The 18,427-nt window shown below is 47.4% G+C and overlaps 1 protein-coding gene across 2 annotated transcripts in view; it reads right to left on the reverse strand.

Moving 5' to 3' along the window:
* The window catches only part of SHC4 (SHC adaptor protein 4), a 28,605-nt gene extending 11,698 nt beyond the window's left edge, over nucleotides 1–16,907 (reverse strand). Inside the window, exons 1-4 of one of the 2 annotated variants that reach the window (XM_030456877.1) lie at nucleotides 15,525–16,907; nucleotides 8,952–9,022; nucleotides 2,022–2,085; nucleotides 1,049–1,168 (exon numbers count right to left, since the gene is read on the reverse strand). In XM_030456877.1, the coding sequence (XP_030312737.1) occupies nucleotides 1,049–1,168; nucleotides 2,022–2,085; nucleotides 8,952–9,022; nucleotides 15,525–16,103 (834 nt within the window). In that variant the 5' untranslated portion in view covers nucleotides 16,104–16,907. The remainder of the gene's footprint in view (nucleotides 1–1,048; nucleotides 1,169–2,021; nucleotides 2,086–8,951; nucleotides 9,023–15,524) is intronic. The other variant, XM_030456878.1, reaches the window with a different exon arrangement.
* Between the last annotated feature and the right edge of the window lie 1,520 nt (nucleotides 16,908–18,427).

Here is an 18,427-nt window from a genome sequence, read left to right on the forward strand (position 1 = left end):
ATAATGAAACATGGTGGCAGCACAAAAATAGAACAAATGGGCTTTTCCATTAGCAAAGGTCTAGTAGTCAAAGACCTCAAAAGACAGTTTTCTGCACACCTGCATGTGGCAAATTATGGCATGCAGAAAGAGATCTGCTTGGCCAGTTTTTAGTCCTGTTACAAACAGGAACAGATTAAAAGGACCATACTTTACCTGCCAGCCTCCAGAGCTTCACCTGGTGTGGGGAAGCCCTTTGCTGCTGTGCCTGAAAGGAAGGGAAAGCTGGTGCCATAGACCCTTCCTAGCAAAGGGGTCCAGGGACAGGAGAACTCTGGGCTCTGGAGAAACCTCAAGGGCTGCCTGACACTTAGAACAGCATCAGCTCAGTGCAGTGATTCCTCAGGGCCAGTGAGCCAAAATTACCTCCCTCATGTTCCCCTGCTCCAGCTTGGAGTGAAACCCACTGCTGGCTCTTGACAAGGTGGTGCTGGGTGCTGAAGCCAACAGCTGAGAGAGGAATTAAGTGGGCAAGATGAAGCTCCTCATCACATCTGCCAAGAAGGGAGCACACCCCACTGCCAGGGCAGATCCAGGCTCTTGGGAACATATCTTGATGGAGCCTAGAGACTTCACATAGTGTAACTGATTATGCCTATATATTACACTGCTGTTAAATAACTTGGAGCAACACTAAAGCCAAGCTCTGACTCATTATTTGTATCAACTTTTTTTTCCCTCGGACTTGTCAGAAACTCCAGTCTGGCCCAGTGCCTTATTTATTGAACACTGCACAGGCAGAGACACATGCAGAGAAACAGCTTGCAAAGTGCTTAAGGATCCCTCCCCATGGAAGACACCATCAGAAACAAACAGGCTATGTGCTGCATGCCTAATTCCTCCAAAGTACCCTCATTTTTCAGTTCAGAGGCATCATGTAACTCAGCTTTACCAGGCATGCACAAGAAGACTAAAGGGTGCTGGCTTTCCTGTCGAAGCTCCCAGCCTTTCCTTCAGAAGCCACAGGAGAATATACAGAGAAAAGGACACTGATTCATAGGTATCTTACCTGCTGTGTGTCAACATTAACCAAAGTGAGGCTGCTTGTTGAAATGGTCAGCTTTATATTCATGCCAGAAAACTGAAGGTTACTTTTGCCAAGTACAGAAGACAGAAACTTCACTGGAGGCTTTGAATAGAATAACAACAGAGACTGTCAGCTGAATCACTCAGGGGGTGAAATATATCAAAATCAAGTACATTTTACAATATCTTATTGAAAACTTCAGTAGAGAACGATAATAGCTTGATCAAATGTAAAGAGATCTAACAAATGTCAAGATTAAATACAATATCTGTAGGCATGGTTTTTATGTCAATAACAGGAAAAATTTTTAAAGCAAAGTCCTCATTATTTGACTCAGTCATTCAGAATGTTTAATTCTGCTGCTGAACTTTGCTTTGTTTCCTAGGGATGAAGCATTTCTGAGTAAATCAATAAACTCTCATATTCATTTTTCAGGAACAAGTTGGTTCCTCCCGAGCCCTGCAGTTGCAGCTAGAAATCAGTAGTGCCCACTGGGACAACCTGACAGCAGCCACTGACTTTGCGTCTCACTGCATCCCAGTTATTAAATAAGTGATCAGCTCATTAAACACTGCCATTTTAAGTGTATTGCATTTTTTTCATATATAAATAAAAATCAGGTAACCCTCCAATGAATTAACATCCAGCTGCAATTAGAAAAAGCCAAAACAACTCTGATATTTTACCATTGAGAACCTAGAACCTGTAAAACACCAAGCACTGCAAATGCTGGTAGGGGCAAGAAGTCTGGGTAAAGCATTTATCCTTAAGAAAATATCCCTGGCTCTGAACCAAGAAGGCTAAACCCCTGCTACAAGCACCTTCCTGTTATAGGGAGTTCAGATGGATTAACATGCAGTAACTCCAGCAGGGACTGAAGGTGTTAGGCAATCATGTAGCCAGCTTATCAAAAGCAGATACAGAAAATTAATTGTTCAACCAAAACAGTATTTACCTTCCGCTTTTTTATAGCTCCATTTGTACCTGATACAGCTTCACACAGTCGGCTTATTGCTTCCCTGCAAATAGAAAAATACAAAATAGAAAAATACAGCACAAACTGTTGGATCATTTCACACACAGGGCCAGCACCCTGTGATTTATTGCTATTGTCTCAATTCTAAACACCTAAATCTTCTAAAAAGGTCTCTTAAAGTTGTTTTTCTTTCTTCTTTCTTCCCACTGTTGAAAAAAAAAAACATTTAAAAATACAATTATTCAGCAATGTAGTTTAGGTTGATTCTTTTTCTTCATATATCATTAGTTTCAGCTAATGAGAATTTGTTTTTTGTGAAAACTCAGCAACTAACCACAAGACCTCAAACAGCCTTCAAATCCTTTTTCTCAGTAAGGCTCTTGCTTGCCTTAATTCTTCTTATTTAGAGCAGCAAGGCCGTGCTGAGTGAGCCCAGCTGAGTGCCTTGATTGCCATTCTGGTGTGGGGTTTCTCTTTTTTCTTGGGGGGAAAAAAAAAAAAAAAAAAAAAAAAAAAAAGAGGGGAAAAAAGGAGATGTAATCAGCTTCTCCTTGTCTTTTTTCAAATCTGAGGTCTCAATTCACATCTTTCCATCTCTGGCAGGTATGTCCCCAAGCAGGCATCCTTTCCAGCCTGAGCCTCTCACTTCGGGCAGCAGAAGGGTGAAATACAAAGCACAGTGTCTGCTGGTCTGTATCAAAGACAGCTCAGTTAAACATTTAATAGAGCATTGTGGCACACTGTACCTACCTTCCATGCTTGAACAAGGGAAGTTCTGTTGTAAGCTCTGGCAGGGGACAGGTTTGGACATATGGTGGAGCCCTTGCCTGCCCTCATCGAGGACACCCCAGCAGCTGGGGAAAAACCTTCAGCTGGCAGCCTCAGGCTTTCCCTGATTGTTACCCACAGGTTTGAATTCACTATAGGAAAATGATAAATTGCTGGGCTGGGATGGGCTTAGCAAGTTGCTCACACATCCTGGCCAGAGCCACAGCTCATAGGGTGAGCTATCCCTGCAGTCACCTTCCAGGCTTCTGCTCCCAGATGGGGTGACTATTTTGAGGCTCTACCCTCAGCCTTTCTCTGGCAGATTAATTCAGATTTAGGCTTTCAAAGGCTGGGATTTTGTTTTGTTCCTAAGGGGAAGGGAATTAGTTTGCTTTATTATTCATTTCTGTTATTGGATTATTATCCAAAGAGCTAATTAGGAAATGAGCTTGGTTAGCAAAGTTTGCCTGTTTTCAGATCCTGGTGCATGCGTGGGAGGAATACGCTACTGGGCTTAATTTCCTGAGGAAGTTTTTGGTTCAGAAAGGCTAAAAAACATCAGGGGACCATACAGCAGTGAGATGCTCCAGCCAAACATGCCCCATGGAGCAGAAGTGTTCTGGTGAGGGGTGTGGTTCCCCTCAGGACCCTGCATCATGCCTGGGGAGCAGATATGACCTCACATAAAGCCAGCACAGTGCTGGTGACCCACAGCATCATTGCTGCCTCCTGTTCAGTGCCCCACAGATGCTGCCACTGGAGATCAGTGATGCTACATTGAGTGTTCCTGTTAGAGAAGATCCCGAGAAATTCAACCTGGAGACTGTTAAATGAACCAAACCTCTACCATGGCAAAGTAATCAAAACATAATTTATATGTTCTGAATGTAAGCAGCAGGGAAGAGGAACCTCAGACTGAGCTATGTCAAAAACATGGCCTTTTAAATGCTGCCTTTTTTGAGCCTTTTAAGGCAAACTCCTTTCCCCTCCACAGCTGAAAACATGCTTTTGAAGCAAATTCCTGATGCCCTTCTTGTTCAGCTCGTCTTATTTAGGTATTGCCAGTAGAAAGGCCAAAAAATAAAAAAAATAAATGGGAGAGGTATTCTGCAGGATGATCTCGCGGATTCCAATAATCAGCTGGGAAAATGAGAGCTCATCTTCTCATTCAATATTAAAGGAAATTAACATCAGAGCCAAGACATTAAGGCTACCTGGAGCCTTCAAGTCTAGCTCTACCTAGAAAGAAAACCAGACACAGAACAAATTGGAAAAACAGGGAAGTCATCTGCTTTGGTGACAAATGAGTTTTTGCACACTTCAGGCAGTTCATGTAGAATAAGAAGTCATAGGCAAAATTGCCTGCAAGAGACTCCATTCTTGTAAAAGCCACTGTGGTCACTGTCAACTGCACCGTACTCTGAAAGACCTGTCCAGCAAAAAGGAAACAAAAAGCAGGCAAATAATTTCTACTTAAAAATTTCTATTACTGCTGTTTTGTAGGGGAAATAATTTTCTCACAGACATTTGTTGTTATGTGTCTCTGGGTGATTTTCCAGATGATCTAACAAACCTCTAATATTATTTCAAAGATTTCAAAAGCAGCAGTTTGGTAACACTTTGCTGCTACAATTGAACACTTCCAACCTTCAGTCATTTCCATGGGGCAGGCAGAAAATAAATTCTGGCTATGTCCTCAATAAACTACATCTGTGCTTTCTTCCTGAAATCTGCAGTTTTATAGACACTCATTTTCAACCACTTGCTGAGGCAAGTCTCTGCTTTTGGGTCTGCTGGACAGCATATACCTGTGCATACCTCGTGTATTTAACTGCCTTGTCCCTGGGTCACTGTGTAACCTCATGGGTTCTGGCACACACTTGTCCATTTGACATCTTCCAAACCTGAGGCAGTATCAGAACAGGTGGCATTCTTATTCCACTCACGTTTCTGCTTTTTCTGTCTCTCCTTGTCATTCATCCCAAAGCAAAACACTTTGGGTGGGTTGGTTGGTTGGTTTGTTTGTTTCTTTTAAATCACCCTGAATGAGATAACTTTGCTGTGTACTCTGCAGCAGCTCTTTTTGACTCTTGAAGCCACAGAATGAAGTTGGGAGAGCTGTGAGGACTTTAAATTGTTGTAGTTTAAGGGAAAGAAAACCTTGCCCCTCAGCTCTGTAGTTATCTTCTGCCATTTGAAGTGGAAAGGCTGTCAGTCCTTCAGTGCCCACATGATTACATAAACTGATCCTTGCTTCATTGACACAGTTTTTACTTTCTGTAGTGAATGGAAAAGATTTGGGTCAGCTCTTTTTGCCATCCTGAAAAATATTTCTCTGAAGCACTTCCTGACCAGCAGCAGCCCTACCACAGAGGCAGACAGCCCACTCCTGGCCCCCATCCATGGCAGGGGGAACTTCCCAGTGGTTATTTTGCTGTGCACCAGCTCAGTGAGGATCAAGGCTGGCACAGCTCCCTGGGAGCACCTTTGTGGTTTCAGTGGGGATGGGGAAGCAGAACCATTCCTCTCTGACTGGAACACTGAGGCTCCTAAGCACCCTGCTGTAGGCAGCTCCCCGCCTTCTGGGCTGGGGTGCACTGAACTGGGACAGCAGCACAGCCCATATCTGACTGAGTGCCATGGGAGCTGGCAGCACAGGGAATTTGGGGTGCTCCCCAAAAAGCCTGGTGCAAGGTCCTCAGCCCTACAGCTCCCTCTGCCCACTGGCTCAGCAGCCCCCCAGTCAGGGCTCAGCAAGCTCTGGGGACAGCAAGCAGTGACAAGGACAGCCCCATTTTTGGCATCCATAAGCTATTAAGATCAGCTCAGCTGTACAGTCTGCAGGTTTTCTCTGGGTGCCTCTAGAGCAAAGCCCACAGCAGATCCTCCTCCTCCTCCTCATTGCTCCTCCAAGAGCATGCAGGAGAGCCCCACACTGGCTGGAACAGTGAGTGGCTTTGTTTATTGTTTCCCCAAATTACAGTAAAAGAAGAGAGATGATGGGCTGATGTAAGAGAGTAAGCATGCTGTTGAAGATTTGCTTTTAAGCATCTAGGGCTCTGCCTACACCATCTAACAGAAAGGGATTGTGCTTCTCAACAAAGTTGAAATTAATCTTCCAGACAAAGTCAGCCTTCTTCCACCAGCCCTCCCCAGAAGCACTTTTCAGCTGCTGCCCATTTTCAAGTTTGCAAGTTAATGCCCTGATCTGAGGTACAGAATCCCTTTTCCCTTAAATGCCCAAATATAATTGCTACTAATAAGCTTGATTTAATAGAAGTGGGAGATGAGCAGTGGAAGACCTGAAGGGCTGGCCAAGGAAGCACATGCCAGCGTCCAAAGGCAGGGCCTACCCCAGCACAAAGCAACAGCCTGAACGTGTGCCAGGAACAGCAAGCACAGCACATTTATGGGTGACCATTCAAAAATACAAAGCCTTCCAATCAGGGGAACCTGTTACTGTTATTTCTTGGTGTTACTCTTGCCATCCACCTGGAGTTCTGGATCACAAATTTCTGAAAAATGGGAGGGATGTCAGAAGAGCATGAGAGTGGGGCCACAGGCAGGCATGGCAGAGAACTAGAAGAGAAAACTGCAGCAGAGAAATGTCCTGGTGCTGCCAACCCGCTCCCTGCACAGCTGCCAAGGGCAGAGAGCACCTCAGGGCATGGCCTTTCCTGGCTACACTGAGGCTGCTCAGCCCGATGTCCACACAGCATCTCTGCATCCCACACTCATCCATAGTGCTAGAGAGGCCACTTTCTGCCTTCCCCAACCCTGTACCTGGTAACTGACTGAAAATGCAGGTCCAGAAAGAAACTAGAAAATAAATCCTCCACACTGATCTCTTTTGACTCCTCATTGCACATTGGCAAACACAAGTTTGTTGATCCTTCCAACATTCATGCACGGAAGGGAAATAATCTTTGATTTTAGAGATCAGCAAGCTGAGAATGCAAATACACTTATAGCAAGGCAGGGAGCAAACATAATTAGAGACTCTTTCTAAATCACTAAAATAAAAAGAAAAAAGATGCTTCTTTGTTTAGTGAAATGCCACTGAAGTAAAAATATTTTTTACCCCCAGTAAAAATAACAGAGCCCATGATTAAAATGGGATCATTTCCAATAACTCCTTGGTTGGTGCATTGTGCATGCCATATATAAACATGGTCTCCTGGGGGAACAATAGGGGAATAATCAATGTTATCTTTGCTCCAGTCAGCTTGTAATCAATTGAACTTTAAAGTCTGTTTGCATGAGCTCAGCATTTCAGCATTTGGTTTGCAAACAGTTTATAAGTTTTGAATTGCTCGTGCACAGAAGAGCCTCCAAAAGAGTCTGTTAAGGTCAGTAGTGGCTTTTTTTTTTTTTTTTTTTTTTTTTGTGATGTTTTTCCATTGTTAAGTTTTCACTTAGCTCTGGTTAACAAATCCTGACTATTTGGGCCAAACTTGAGATGTCCAGCTTTTGCCACACAGTAATTCACATGCATTATTGCATTATTTTCCAGACAACCCATCCACATCTCCGTTTGATAAGTGTAGCAGCATACATACTCCAAGTCTTGGAGATGGGAGATAATCTTGCTCTTTGACCAAAGCTGTTGGATAAGGTGGATCAGTCTGAATGTGCCAGGTGGGTTGCTTTGGGCTAAGTGTACTACATGGCTCTTTTCATCAGTAAACCACTAGACTGAGGGAGGTATATTTGTATCTCAGGTACTTCTTCATTTACACACGCAGGAATTGGGCAAGTGCATCCTTATGCTGATTACAAATGTCAGAAACTGCTGATTCTGCATATAACACAAATCAGGCAGTTTTCAGTTGTGGCATATAGGCATTTAGAGACTCAAGTTTTTCAGTTTCTTCCTTTTAGCTGATAAGTCTGGGAGCCAATAGGTAGAAATATGACACTTATCCCTTCATGTTCCTTTCCTTTCTCCATGATTTCTTTGATATGAACACTTGAGGAAGCAAGTGAGCATCTGCAAACCATCTGCCAGCAGGAAGGAAGAGTTGGGCAGGCACAGGAAGCCTCAACCACACTCCTGGCATCCTCAGCATGAACCATGCCAGAAAAATAGCTTAGAGGAGGAGGGAACATGCCTAAGGCTGAAAAAAAATACTCTGCACCTACCCACCCCTCCAAAAAGCCCCTGGAAGTGCTGGGATGCTGGGTGGATTCTGGGGCTGCCCAGCAGAGCGCTAGCCCTGGCTGCTGGATGATGAGAGCTTCCCAGCAGCACTCAGCACTCTGAGCTGGAAAGAGGCTGCTTATTTTGAAAACTCAAACAATCCTCTACTGACAGTCCTCTAAGAATAAAGGTAAAAATCAAACTGGGCTTTTCTGTTCCTGACAAGTCATTCCAACAACCTCCCAGGTGGACATACCTGGGGGGCAATAACCTGTACGCAGCGATGGGCAGCAATCTGGGACAGAAGTTGCAAGCTTTTCAGAAGACAAAAAAATATTTCATGTTTACATCACATCCAGTTACATCTGAGACTGAAAACTGAATACTTTCCTGATTTGCAGCCTGGAAATTTAGGCCTAGAGTACAGATGGAAGTGTCTGAATTTCAACATGTAACTCTGCTTACAGCTGAGCCTGGCCTTGGTGCAGATGGGGCCAAGTGATGCCACCCACCTGGTAAAAATTCCTTAGGTGACCTTACCAGGTCCAGAGACCAGTGTCACTTTCTGCATCAGGGGTGCAGCAGAAGGGCAGAGAGGCCTCTGAGCACCCAGGCTCACCCCCTGGGCCTCCCACAGCCACAGCAGCACCCAAAGATTCCCCCTGCACCTCCCGTGAGCTGTGCCAGCACCCAGGAACCCAACCTCCCAGGGTGTCTGTGCCCTGCTGCCACTACAAGGGGAGATCTCTGTATTCTTTTCTCCCAAGAACTGGGAGAGAAATTAGGTCTGTGGCTGACATAATTTATTTTCCAGTGCAAATAGCCTATTGTAATGATCAAATAATTCACATCATCACTTGGAGAAAAAAGAAAAATAAAACAAAACATGTAAACTCTAATTCATGTTTGTGTCAGAGCTTAGCACCCACCCTTGGCTTTATACTGCTATTAGCACTCAGGATTTTCATTCTTGGGCTGAATTTCAGTTTGATATCACCTACCTGGTGACTTGTGTTCGTGTGCCAAAGTCCAGGGACCTCATTGACTGCAGCACTTCAATACAGCCCATGTACTAGGAAAACAGAGACACAGAGGGAGAAGGAAAAATATATTAATATCTAGCAAGCAGGTAAGAGGATGATCACAGAAGGAAGCAAATGTGGTTTCAGTCCACTAAGTATATGCAGAACCGCAGTCTAAATGGAAAATTAAATCATCCATCCTAAAGCTGCTTCCTAAATAGATCTTTTACTGAAAAGTGTAGAAAAGAGCAATCAAGACAACAACATAGCACACACACACACACAAATTTAAAAATCCAAAACTTTCTTTTTTAATTCTGCTTATTCTTACTGATTAGCCTGTGGCACTAAGCTGGGAGTAATACATGAAAATTGGAGGGAAAGTCCCTGAGAGCAGAAGTGCTCTGGAAGCCCCTTGGGACCAATATACTCAGAGGACCCGTGCAGATGAGCTGGATGTCCCTTCAGAGCACTGGGAGGCATGAGGAAAACCACTGCCTTCATGCTGCTGCACACCTGATGACAACCTCTGCAAAAGATGAAGGAGGTAGAGTTGCAATTCCAGCTCATGGCAACAGCTCTTAAGAGCTGCACTATAAAATGGCCAGCTTTAAATTAGAGGTTGACTCCCACATTTCTGTCGTAGGGGGCAGAGCTAGGGGCTTTTTCTACATTCATCTAAGATTTGCATAGGATTTGTTTCCAGAACCATCAAGAATGTGATGACATGTCAGGCCACAGACTCCTCTGATGTTATGTACAACTCTACAGAATATTTTAATCTCAATGAGGTGCCCTAGTCTAAGTCTGCCTAATAGTTTATCTCTCCCCAAACCTACATTACTAATTCTTTCAGCATTTGTGATGATAACCATCTGCTGCTGAAACACTGACATCTCCATTTCAACAGACTGGCATAGGTCTGCATCTCTCAGTTTCCAGTCCTCACAATTCCTTACACAGTGAGTTCTCCTGGAGGCAAAAGGGCTTTTGGGAGCATCCTGAAGTGCTTGCACAGTGCCCCTGGGCTGCAGTGAGAGCCTGCACTGACAGGTAAAGCCTCTGGGATACAGCAGGCAGCCTGGAAATCCCAGGCAGGAATAATGTTTACTTGGTCCTCTTGTTCTGAATGGACAGAGGAAGAAGCCTCTGCCCAGAGAAAGGTACCATATTTACCCCCTCTGCTTCACTTTAAGTGTGAATCGATTTTTCTGCTGGGCCATTCAAAAAGGGTTGGATTTAGGTATCTCTTTCAGCCTTAGAGACTTTCAGAGATGAATGTGTGTGTTAAAAAGAGAATGTATTCGTGCAGTCAAGCAGGGATTCCACAACAATTTTATTATCCCTATTTTGGTTTCCTTCCAGATAGCAATGTATCCCTTGGGAGACCTCCAGAATTAGGTCAGAGCCCTGGAAGGACATCAGTAAGAATCTGAAGGGTTAGCAGAACTGCTTCCCTAATGAACATTTAATGACTTTGTAAAGGACTCTGAGAGCTATCTTACTTGTTAAAGATCCTTCTGCTTAACAGGAACAAAGCAAATGTGGAATATATGTCTAGAGCCCCAGCTTGTAGCAGAGCAGAGACCTCTGAACCTGCAGTATAAGGCCAAGCATCCTGTGAGCTGGTTGGCTGCTCCTCCATCCTTGAGAAAAGAAAGATTTAGAGGAGTAGGTGAGTCATATGCTGATAAGTGAGTCCCCATTGCATCCTGAACAGATGCGTGGGCAGCTACTCTAAGCAAAGATGAAAAATCAATATTAGTTTTTTGCATAAGTGACCCTGAGTGAAGCTGAACTTATCAATGATTCACAAAAGACCTTTTTTTTTTTTTTTCTATAAAAGCCTGAGAAGAGAAGAACATTAACATGGCACCTCACTGTATCTTTCCTTTCCTTCAGCTGCTGCTGGTTATCTAAACCAGCACAGTTAGTAATGGCTGAACCTTCACATCTCAGCAGGAGGGTACCAAGAACCAGCTTCATCCCTCAGTGTTTGAATCCAGAGGATGATGTTCCCCACGCTGCAAGGATGGCAGGGAAGTGGGGGAGGTTACTGAAGATCCACACATCTTTTCACTTGTGTTTACAGGAGATGATAGAAAGTGACTGAAAACAGGATGAGAGACTGTGTGGGAGGAGATGTGAAGCTGCAAGGCAGGGCCTGTGTGAATAAGCTTTTCAGGCACCCTCTAATCCAGACCCACGTCTCATTTCATTCCCTGCCATAACGCAGTCAGTGGCTCCGGCTCCAGCTCCAGCTTGAATGACAGACAGTGATTCACCCACAGGAATGATACAGGGAGCAGCACACAGAGCTCCTAATTAAACAACACAGCTGCAGCCTTGCAATCTTACCTATTAGTTAACAGGGATTCATTCATGTGTAATGCCCAGAGCAGCTCCTGCAGACCCCACGGCTGTCTAACAAAGAATCCAAGAGACAGGATTTGATCACAGAGGCAGTTGGGTAACAAGCTGCTGCTGAACAGCCTCTGCCAAACATATGTGAGCCTAGGTTCAAATTCCCTAAAACCATAACACAGGAACCTGCCACAAACAGCCCTGCTGCCTGCCCATGAGCACAATAGGGAGCAGACGTCCATTGAAGCATTTTTTCCCCAGCACTGCTTTAACAGGGTGCTTTTAACTGAGGGGAAAACAATCTCTGAGCTTCCCACCACCCTCTCTCCTGGTGGGCAAGGGCTGCCCAGGGTGGGTGCTGCCTGTGGAGGGGCTGTGGCTCTGCCTGCAGAGCAGGGGGGGGGGTGTTCATATTGATTCCCTTGAATAACTCACCTCTAGCTTGCGATGGGTCCTGGTGAGAAGGAAGATCGGGCAGAAGCAAGAAGCAGCCACAGGCACATGGCAGGAGGATGGCACTGGAGTTATAAGGAGACAGGCCTTTGCCTTTTGTGTCAAGGAAAAATGACGTTCACCTGTAACTGCCGCAGTGTTGCTCTCCCTGTAGCTGGCTGCCAGGTTCAGGGACAGGTTCCCCTGTGTTGCAGCACCTGATTTGAGATCTCCCCACTTTCACTCTGGTGGGAGGATGAAGCACTGGCCTCCTTCCATGGACAACACTGGGAACCAGCCAGGGATGTGGGGAAGGGACTATGCAGATCACTAGTTTTGGTGGAGAAAGTTTCTTAGCCCTTCCCTAAATGATGCCTGTGGTGGCTTTGGGGTTGAAAATCCATTGTGTCCACTGGAAGGCAGAGCCCACCACAGCTACTCTGGCAGCAGCACTCCATTCCTGGCAGCACCACACTGCTGACCAGGCAAGCAGCCTGGCTGCTCATCCTGCAGCCCACGGCAACGTTTTACAAGGCTGGAGCCACTGCTGCGTAACACCATGAGCAGTCCCCAGTAATGCTGCTAAGGTAGAGCTCTGGTCTAGATTTGCACCCTGCAGGAGGTCTGACCTGCTCATTCCTCAGCCTGAACCACTTTGGCTTCCTCCAGCAAACACCAACCCCTTCCAGAGCTGAAATCCTGACCTCCCATCCCCCCTCAGGGGAGCAGAGGGGCAAAGGCAGCCCAGGGATGCAAGAGAGAACAAAGCACAGGCAGAATGGACTGGAAAACAGACTCACCCTTGAAGATCATTAAGCACACACACAAAAAAAGCCACTAGTAGTTTGCTGACACCAGCCTAACTCTCCTTGCATGCTTGTCCTGCTCCCATCTTCCACGCAGTGGTGGAGACAAATAGAAAGGCCCTGCTCCTAAGTCCACGCAGCACAGCCTCTTCCCTGAGGGGCAGCAGGACATGTCTTTTTCTGATGAAGAAAGGCTTTTGCTAAATGGAAACTTCTGTTGGAAAGTCTGAGCCTTTCATCCATCGGTTTTTAATTTATGAAATGAAAATCCCAGGGAAAAGTTCATCAATTTATATATTATTCTATACACACAGAGGTGTGTATATATATTTACACAAATATATTTTTCTTTTCTTTTCACTTTTATGCTGAAAAGCAACTTTCTGGCCCTGCTTTGCTCCTGGACAAGACCATCCCACTGTGCCACTGCTGAGGCCCTGAAAACACCAGGCTGCCTGTATTTATAGACCTGCTTGTTATTAAAGGAGCTGGTTGAAAAAAAGGCCCAAAAATTTGGCCAGGGCATGTTTTGGTGCACATCAGCAATGTTTCTGCAGCTCTCTTGGGGCTGGCTACTACAGGCCCACAGCCACAGGAGCAACAGTAGTGGAATGAGCCAGAAAAGATGCAGGGAAACAACATTTCTCCATTGTGTTGGAAGGGTCCTGCCAGCAACCCTTCTTCAGAGAGATTCCTCATGAAATGTGTTGACTTCAAGAAAGAAAGCCCACCAGAAAACCATACTGGAAATACATTCTGGGGAGCAGCAAGAAGGGAAGAGCCCTTTCCTGATTCACACAACCTTCCTTGTCAAGTCTTTCTCTTCTCTCACTCTTTCTTCTGCCTTTCTTGCTTGTGTGCTCCCCAGCAGGTGACACCTCACTGCCTCCCTCTGCTCCCAGTGCTGGGCCACAACAGAAATCTGGAAGAGTCCCCCTACACTTCATTGCCTCCACCCTGTGCCAGAACCTGGGTTCTTTCAGTGCACCTCTTCCATTAACACTTCAGGATTTGAATGTCCACAGGTACCACAAAGCCTCACTCAGGAGCTCCACACAGCAGCTCAGGAGGGAGGCTGGTCCTGCACAGCAGGCACTGAGCATCACAGCACCAGGACAGGATGACAACCTGGCACCTGGAGCTGTGCTGGACCTTGCACTGTCACTGCCCAACACTCTCTACATGCTCACTGATCTATCTTAGCAGCTTGTCGATGTCAAAATATCAACTCCTCACATAAAAGGACAGATACCAGCAGGATGAAATTGCATGTCCCTTCTCTCCACATGCTGCACCCCCCCTACCCTGGGTGAATGTCCCAGGCCCCTGTGGCTCTGATCACAGCAGCAAGTGCCATGCTGGGACACGGTCACCTTTCAGCCAACATCCCATCTAACCAGCTGTGTCACTGCTGCTGGGACCAGACAGGCATCACATTCCTGCTTGGGGAAAGGTGAACATGGCTACTGATCCCCCACACTGCTCTACTCCCCTCTGACTTCCCTGCCTTCCTGCTGCATTTGGAAAAGGACTGATTGACTTTTCTTGGCCTTGCACCTTTCTTTAGACTTTCCTGCTTGTGAAACATCACATGGGAGACACAGATTTCTCATGGCTTATGGCTTTTTCACTCCTTCTGGCACATTTTGATACCTCCTGTACACCAAACTGACAGCTTACATACCCTCTTCTTAGCACCCTGCCTGCAGCCCACCAGGAGGAATAGGTTCTGGTTAATAACACTTCATCCAGCTCGCTCCTGCAGCCACCCTTGCATGTCAGGGACAGGCACGAGATTTGTGAGAGAGGTACAGGAGCCCTTGACCAGCTCAGTCATTACATGAGTATTTCTGCAGCAGATTTAGGCAACTTTCTTTGCCATTTCCCAGCGGTCTGCACTGGCTTCCTCCATGCAAGCACTGGGCAGGTTCTGCCCAGGCGTGCTTCTGACAGATGAACCATAAACACTAAAGCATGCAGTCAGAGATTCAGAGCATAGAGAAGGAAGCAATGTCTGGCAAATGGTAAGGTCTAGCCACAGATATACCAAGTCTACAGAGGAAAAGAAAATTAGAAATCTCCCAAGTATGGCTGGGGTGGAGGAAGAGAAAATGCTGAGCCTAGGAAGCATGATCTCTCAGCAACTGACTGCTAATCAGAAGGCAATACATACTAATCCATCCACAACATGAAAAATACCCAGAAAGGCTGCTTCAGGGTTTCTTCTTCAGAAATAACCAGGATTTTCTGTATGCCATCATTACCAAAAAGATCAGACACAGCCAGCCTTACAGCGTCAAAGGGGGAGTGTGGCTTTGGCATCCTGGCTGCTCACCTCCCAGGGCAGGTGGCATAGTTGAGAGGGGCTCCAGGCTCTGCAGCAGTGGCCCCAGCAGCCATACCATGGCAAATACATCAGTAGCACAGGCCAGTGCACACCTAGTGCCTGGGAGCTGCTCTGAGAGGGCTGGGGAGCCATTTTCATGGGCCTCCTCCCTCCAACATGTGTTTCAGGCCAGAGCAACAACCATTTGAATTGCAGCTCAGCTACACTCCTCAGAGAGCCCTAAAGATAGTCTTTTGGAAATGGTTGTTGAGTTACCTCTGGCCCTTTTAACTCCCTCAATTTGAAATCACTGCCCTACATAAATCAGGAGACAGGAAATATATGGCAGAAGTCACTGGCACAGGTTGCCCAAGGAAGCTCTTACTGCCCCCACCCTGGTAGTGTTCAAGGCCAGGTTGGATGGGGCCTTGAGCAACCTGGTCTAGTGGAAGGTGTCCCTGCCCATGCAGAGGGGTTGGAACCAGATGATCTTTAAGGTCCCTTCCAACCCAAACCTTTCTGTGATAAGTCAGTGGTTGGGCACCAGCTCAAGGAGTGGGAGCACAGAGGTCTCCCTGCAGCCACCAGGTTTTCTGCCTGAGAAACCCTGTGGGAAGTACTCACCCGCACGCTGTAGGTCACTCCTGGCTCCCCCACACTTTCACCACTCTGCACAGCACTCCTGTCCTGCCTGCCCACAGGAGCAGCCTCTTCAGCTCCCCGCATGGCACTGTCACCCAATGGCTTTGGGGTCAGGGCCAGCTTGTCCAGGTTGGGCTGTGGGTAAGAGGCTGAGAGGCAGCTGATCTCAGGTGAGGTTGGGCTGCTGGGGATGGTCACACACTCTGTGAGTTTAATTCTTGGCACCTCTTTTGTTCCCAGACAGAAGTTTTTCAGCCCTGGCAGATTTGATGGGTTGGCAAGTTTAATGTTAGCCATCCGGGGGATCAGCGTGCACAGCGTGGTGCAGGTGTCCTGTGGCCCCAAGGAGACATCTTCTGTCAGTAAATTAGGTGTTGAAGAATGATCAGAGGAGGAAGAACCTTTGATATTTAAAGAGGTATTTTGCGCACCTTCGTCCAGGGATGTTATGGAATCATTCCTGAAGCGGCTGTACTTAGCCCTGTGCAGCATTCCTGGATGTCTGAATAACCCTACATACAGGACTTGTCCACCGAGGCTCTGCTGGCTGCGTTCTCTCATAGCCTTGGCAGTTCTGTAACTGGATACTCTGGCATAAATTGGCTCTTACAGAGAGATGATACGGAGGCAAGTCAAATAAATTTGAAAACAGAAACCTATTGGATATTTTTGCTGACTCCCTCTCGAGTGGATTTTCTTCAATGGACGAGGCTTAAAACTGCATGGGCATCTGGTATTTTGTAAGCAGCAATAAAAGCAGCATACAGGAAAGCACATCAGTGGTAGAGCAGCTCAAGCGGAAGAGCCGCTATCCAAACCCGCTTTCATTCCTGCCTCAAGCCAGGCTCTAAATCCCACCTGGCTCTGAAGACACAGTTGTAGCATCCTTAACTGCGGAGTCCCGGCTGCAGCGAAAGCTTAAGCATATTCCACACAAAGCAGAGAGACAGCTACAAGCTTAAACACATTTTCAGACCAGCACAGAACCCGTAGGGTGCCCAGCTCTCTGCGTTTCTATCGTCGGCTGCCCCAAAGGCGAAGAGCATCCCTGCGCGGCAACGCTGCTGCCCCGCGGCCAGGCACAAACCCCACTATTTTAAGTAAAATACTGAACAGCGCCAGCAGCTCTCAGCAGCGTCAGTCTCATTAGTTCTCGCTGGAAAGTCCTTCAGCACCATAATCCGGAAACAACCCAATATTCCTGCGCCCCCCGGCTCCCGCAGAGCCAGGGGCAAGCAGCACCGCACACGCACCGCACCCAGACGACCCCGCAGCCCCGGGCCCCGCCGCTGCCGCCGCCGCCGCTTTATGAATGAAGTTTCTGTGAATGAGGCTGGTCGCGTGCAGGCGGGCAGCCCCGTGAATGGCGCTCGGCGGGCGGCCGCGGCCCCGGCGGCCCCCGGGGTGCTCCTGGCAGCCAATCACCGCCCGCCGCCGGCTCACGCGCCCTCAGCGCGCGGGGAGCGGGGTGGGGGGAGCTCCGGGTGGTGCCGAAAGCCCCTCAGGAGCCCCCGCGCTGACCCGCGGCCCGGCCCGGTTCGGTTCGGCCTCCCACCCCCGCCGGCGGCAGGGGCAGAGCCCCAGGAGTGGGGCGCCCCGGTGAGCTGCCGGCAGCTCAGTCCCAGCCCCCTGGGGAAAGCCCGTCCTGCCCCCTTGGGTGAGCCCCCGGCAGCGAGAGGAGCGAGCCGGGTTTGCTTTATGTGCTGAAAGTACCCGGGCCCTCAGCAGGAGTTACCTCAGCTCCCGGTGGGGTTTTGTCGCCTGGGGCAACGTGGTGGGGAGAAAAATGCAGCATCATGAGGGTCACGCCAGGAGGGAAACGGCGACCCCCGTCCCCTCAGTGAGCTGAGGTCTTTTCGCTTTTACATTTGAAATCCTGAGTTCACCTCCCTGCCGCACAGAGCGGTGCTGAGTTCCCTCTGTCCTGGCGTTCGGGGTGGTAAATCGGCTGCCAGCGGATGAGGAGAGACCACGATTCTCACTGCCCTGCTCCTGACAGGAGAATATCACAGGCAGAGCTGGAGGGACAGAGAGAGCTCACCACACTTTAGTGTTTTGTTGTTTTTTTGTTTGTTTGTTTGTTTTATATAAAAGGTGCTGCTAATCCTAAAAATGCAGAAATGCAGAAGTTGCTACCTCATGCTACAGAAACCCCCCAGTCCAGACTCCCCCAGTGAAATGCACCTCAGAGAGGAAGTGGCTGCTTTTAAATCAACCCTTTTTTGGGGAGGATGGCTCAGTCTGCTCACAAAATCAAACCCAAAGGCAAAACCTGGACCAGCCACGAGTTACGGAGTGACTAATTTCTCATGAAGCTTTAATGATGGCTGTGAGTACAAGAGGATAGAATGTTCAGAAGTGATTAGTAGCACTATTGATTGTACATAAATCCCAGAAATTCTCTTAGCATGAACATTTTTCTTTAACTCTTTCATTTTGGCACCATGCTAGAACACATCAGCAACATAGCTTGAAGAAACCACTGGGATGGAGAGGCCGTGGTGCCCACACTGGCAGGGGAGAGCAGGGAGGAGGGAGCGAGCTGTGCTTACCCTAGAGGGGAAAACAAGAACCACTGTTCAGGGAGATGCTGAGGCCCCCTGTTCCTGTCTTGGGAGACCTCCCAGATTTCTGATTTTACAGCCATGAAAAACATAAAACCAGTTAAACCAAAGCTCATTTTCCTGCAAAATCAGCCTTACCATCCTTACCACCTTTTCTCTGAGCACACAGTGAGGGCTTTCCTGCCTTGCAGCAGCCCCTTGGCATTAATGAAGGCAGCAGGAAAGAGTGGCTTTGAGACCAGGACATTCTCCCATACCTTGGGTCAGGCAGTTGATGGCCATAGGATGCCTCTCGGCCATGCTCATCATCCTGAGCCCTCC

The sequence above is a fragment of the Calypte anna genome, chromosome 10 (genome assembly GCF_003957555.1).
Source record: "Calypte anna isolate BGI_N300 chromosome 10, bCalAnn1_v1.p, whole genome shotgun sequence".
Taxonomy (NCBI): Eukaryota; Metazoa; Chordata; class Aves; order Apodiformes; family Trochilidae; genus Calypte; species Calypte anna.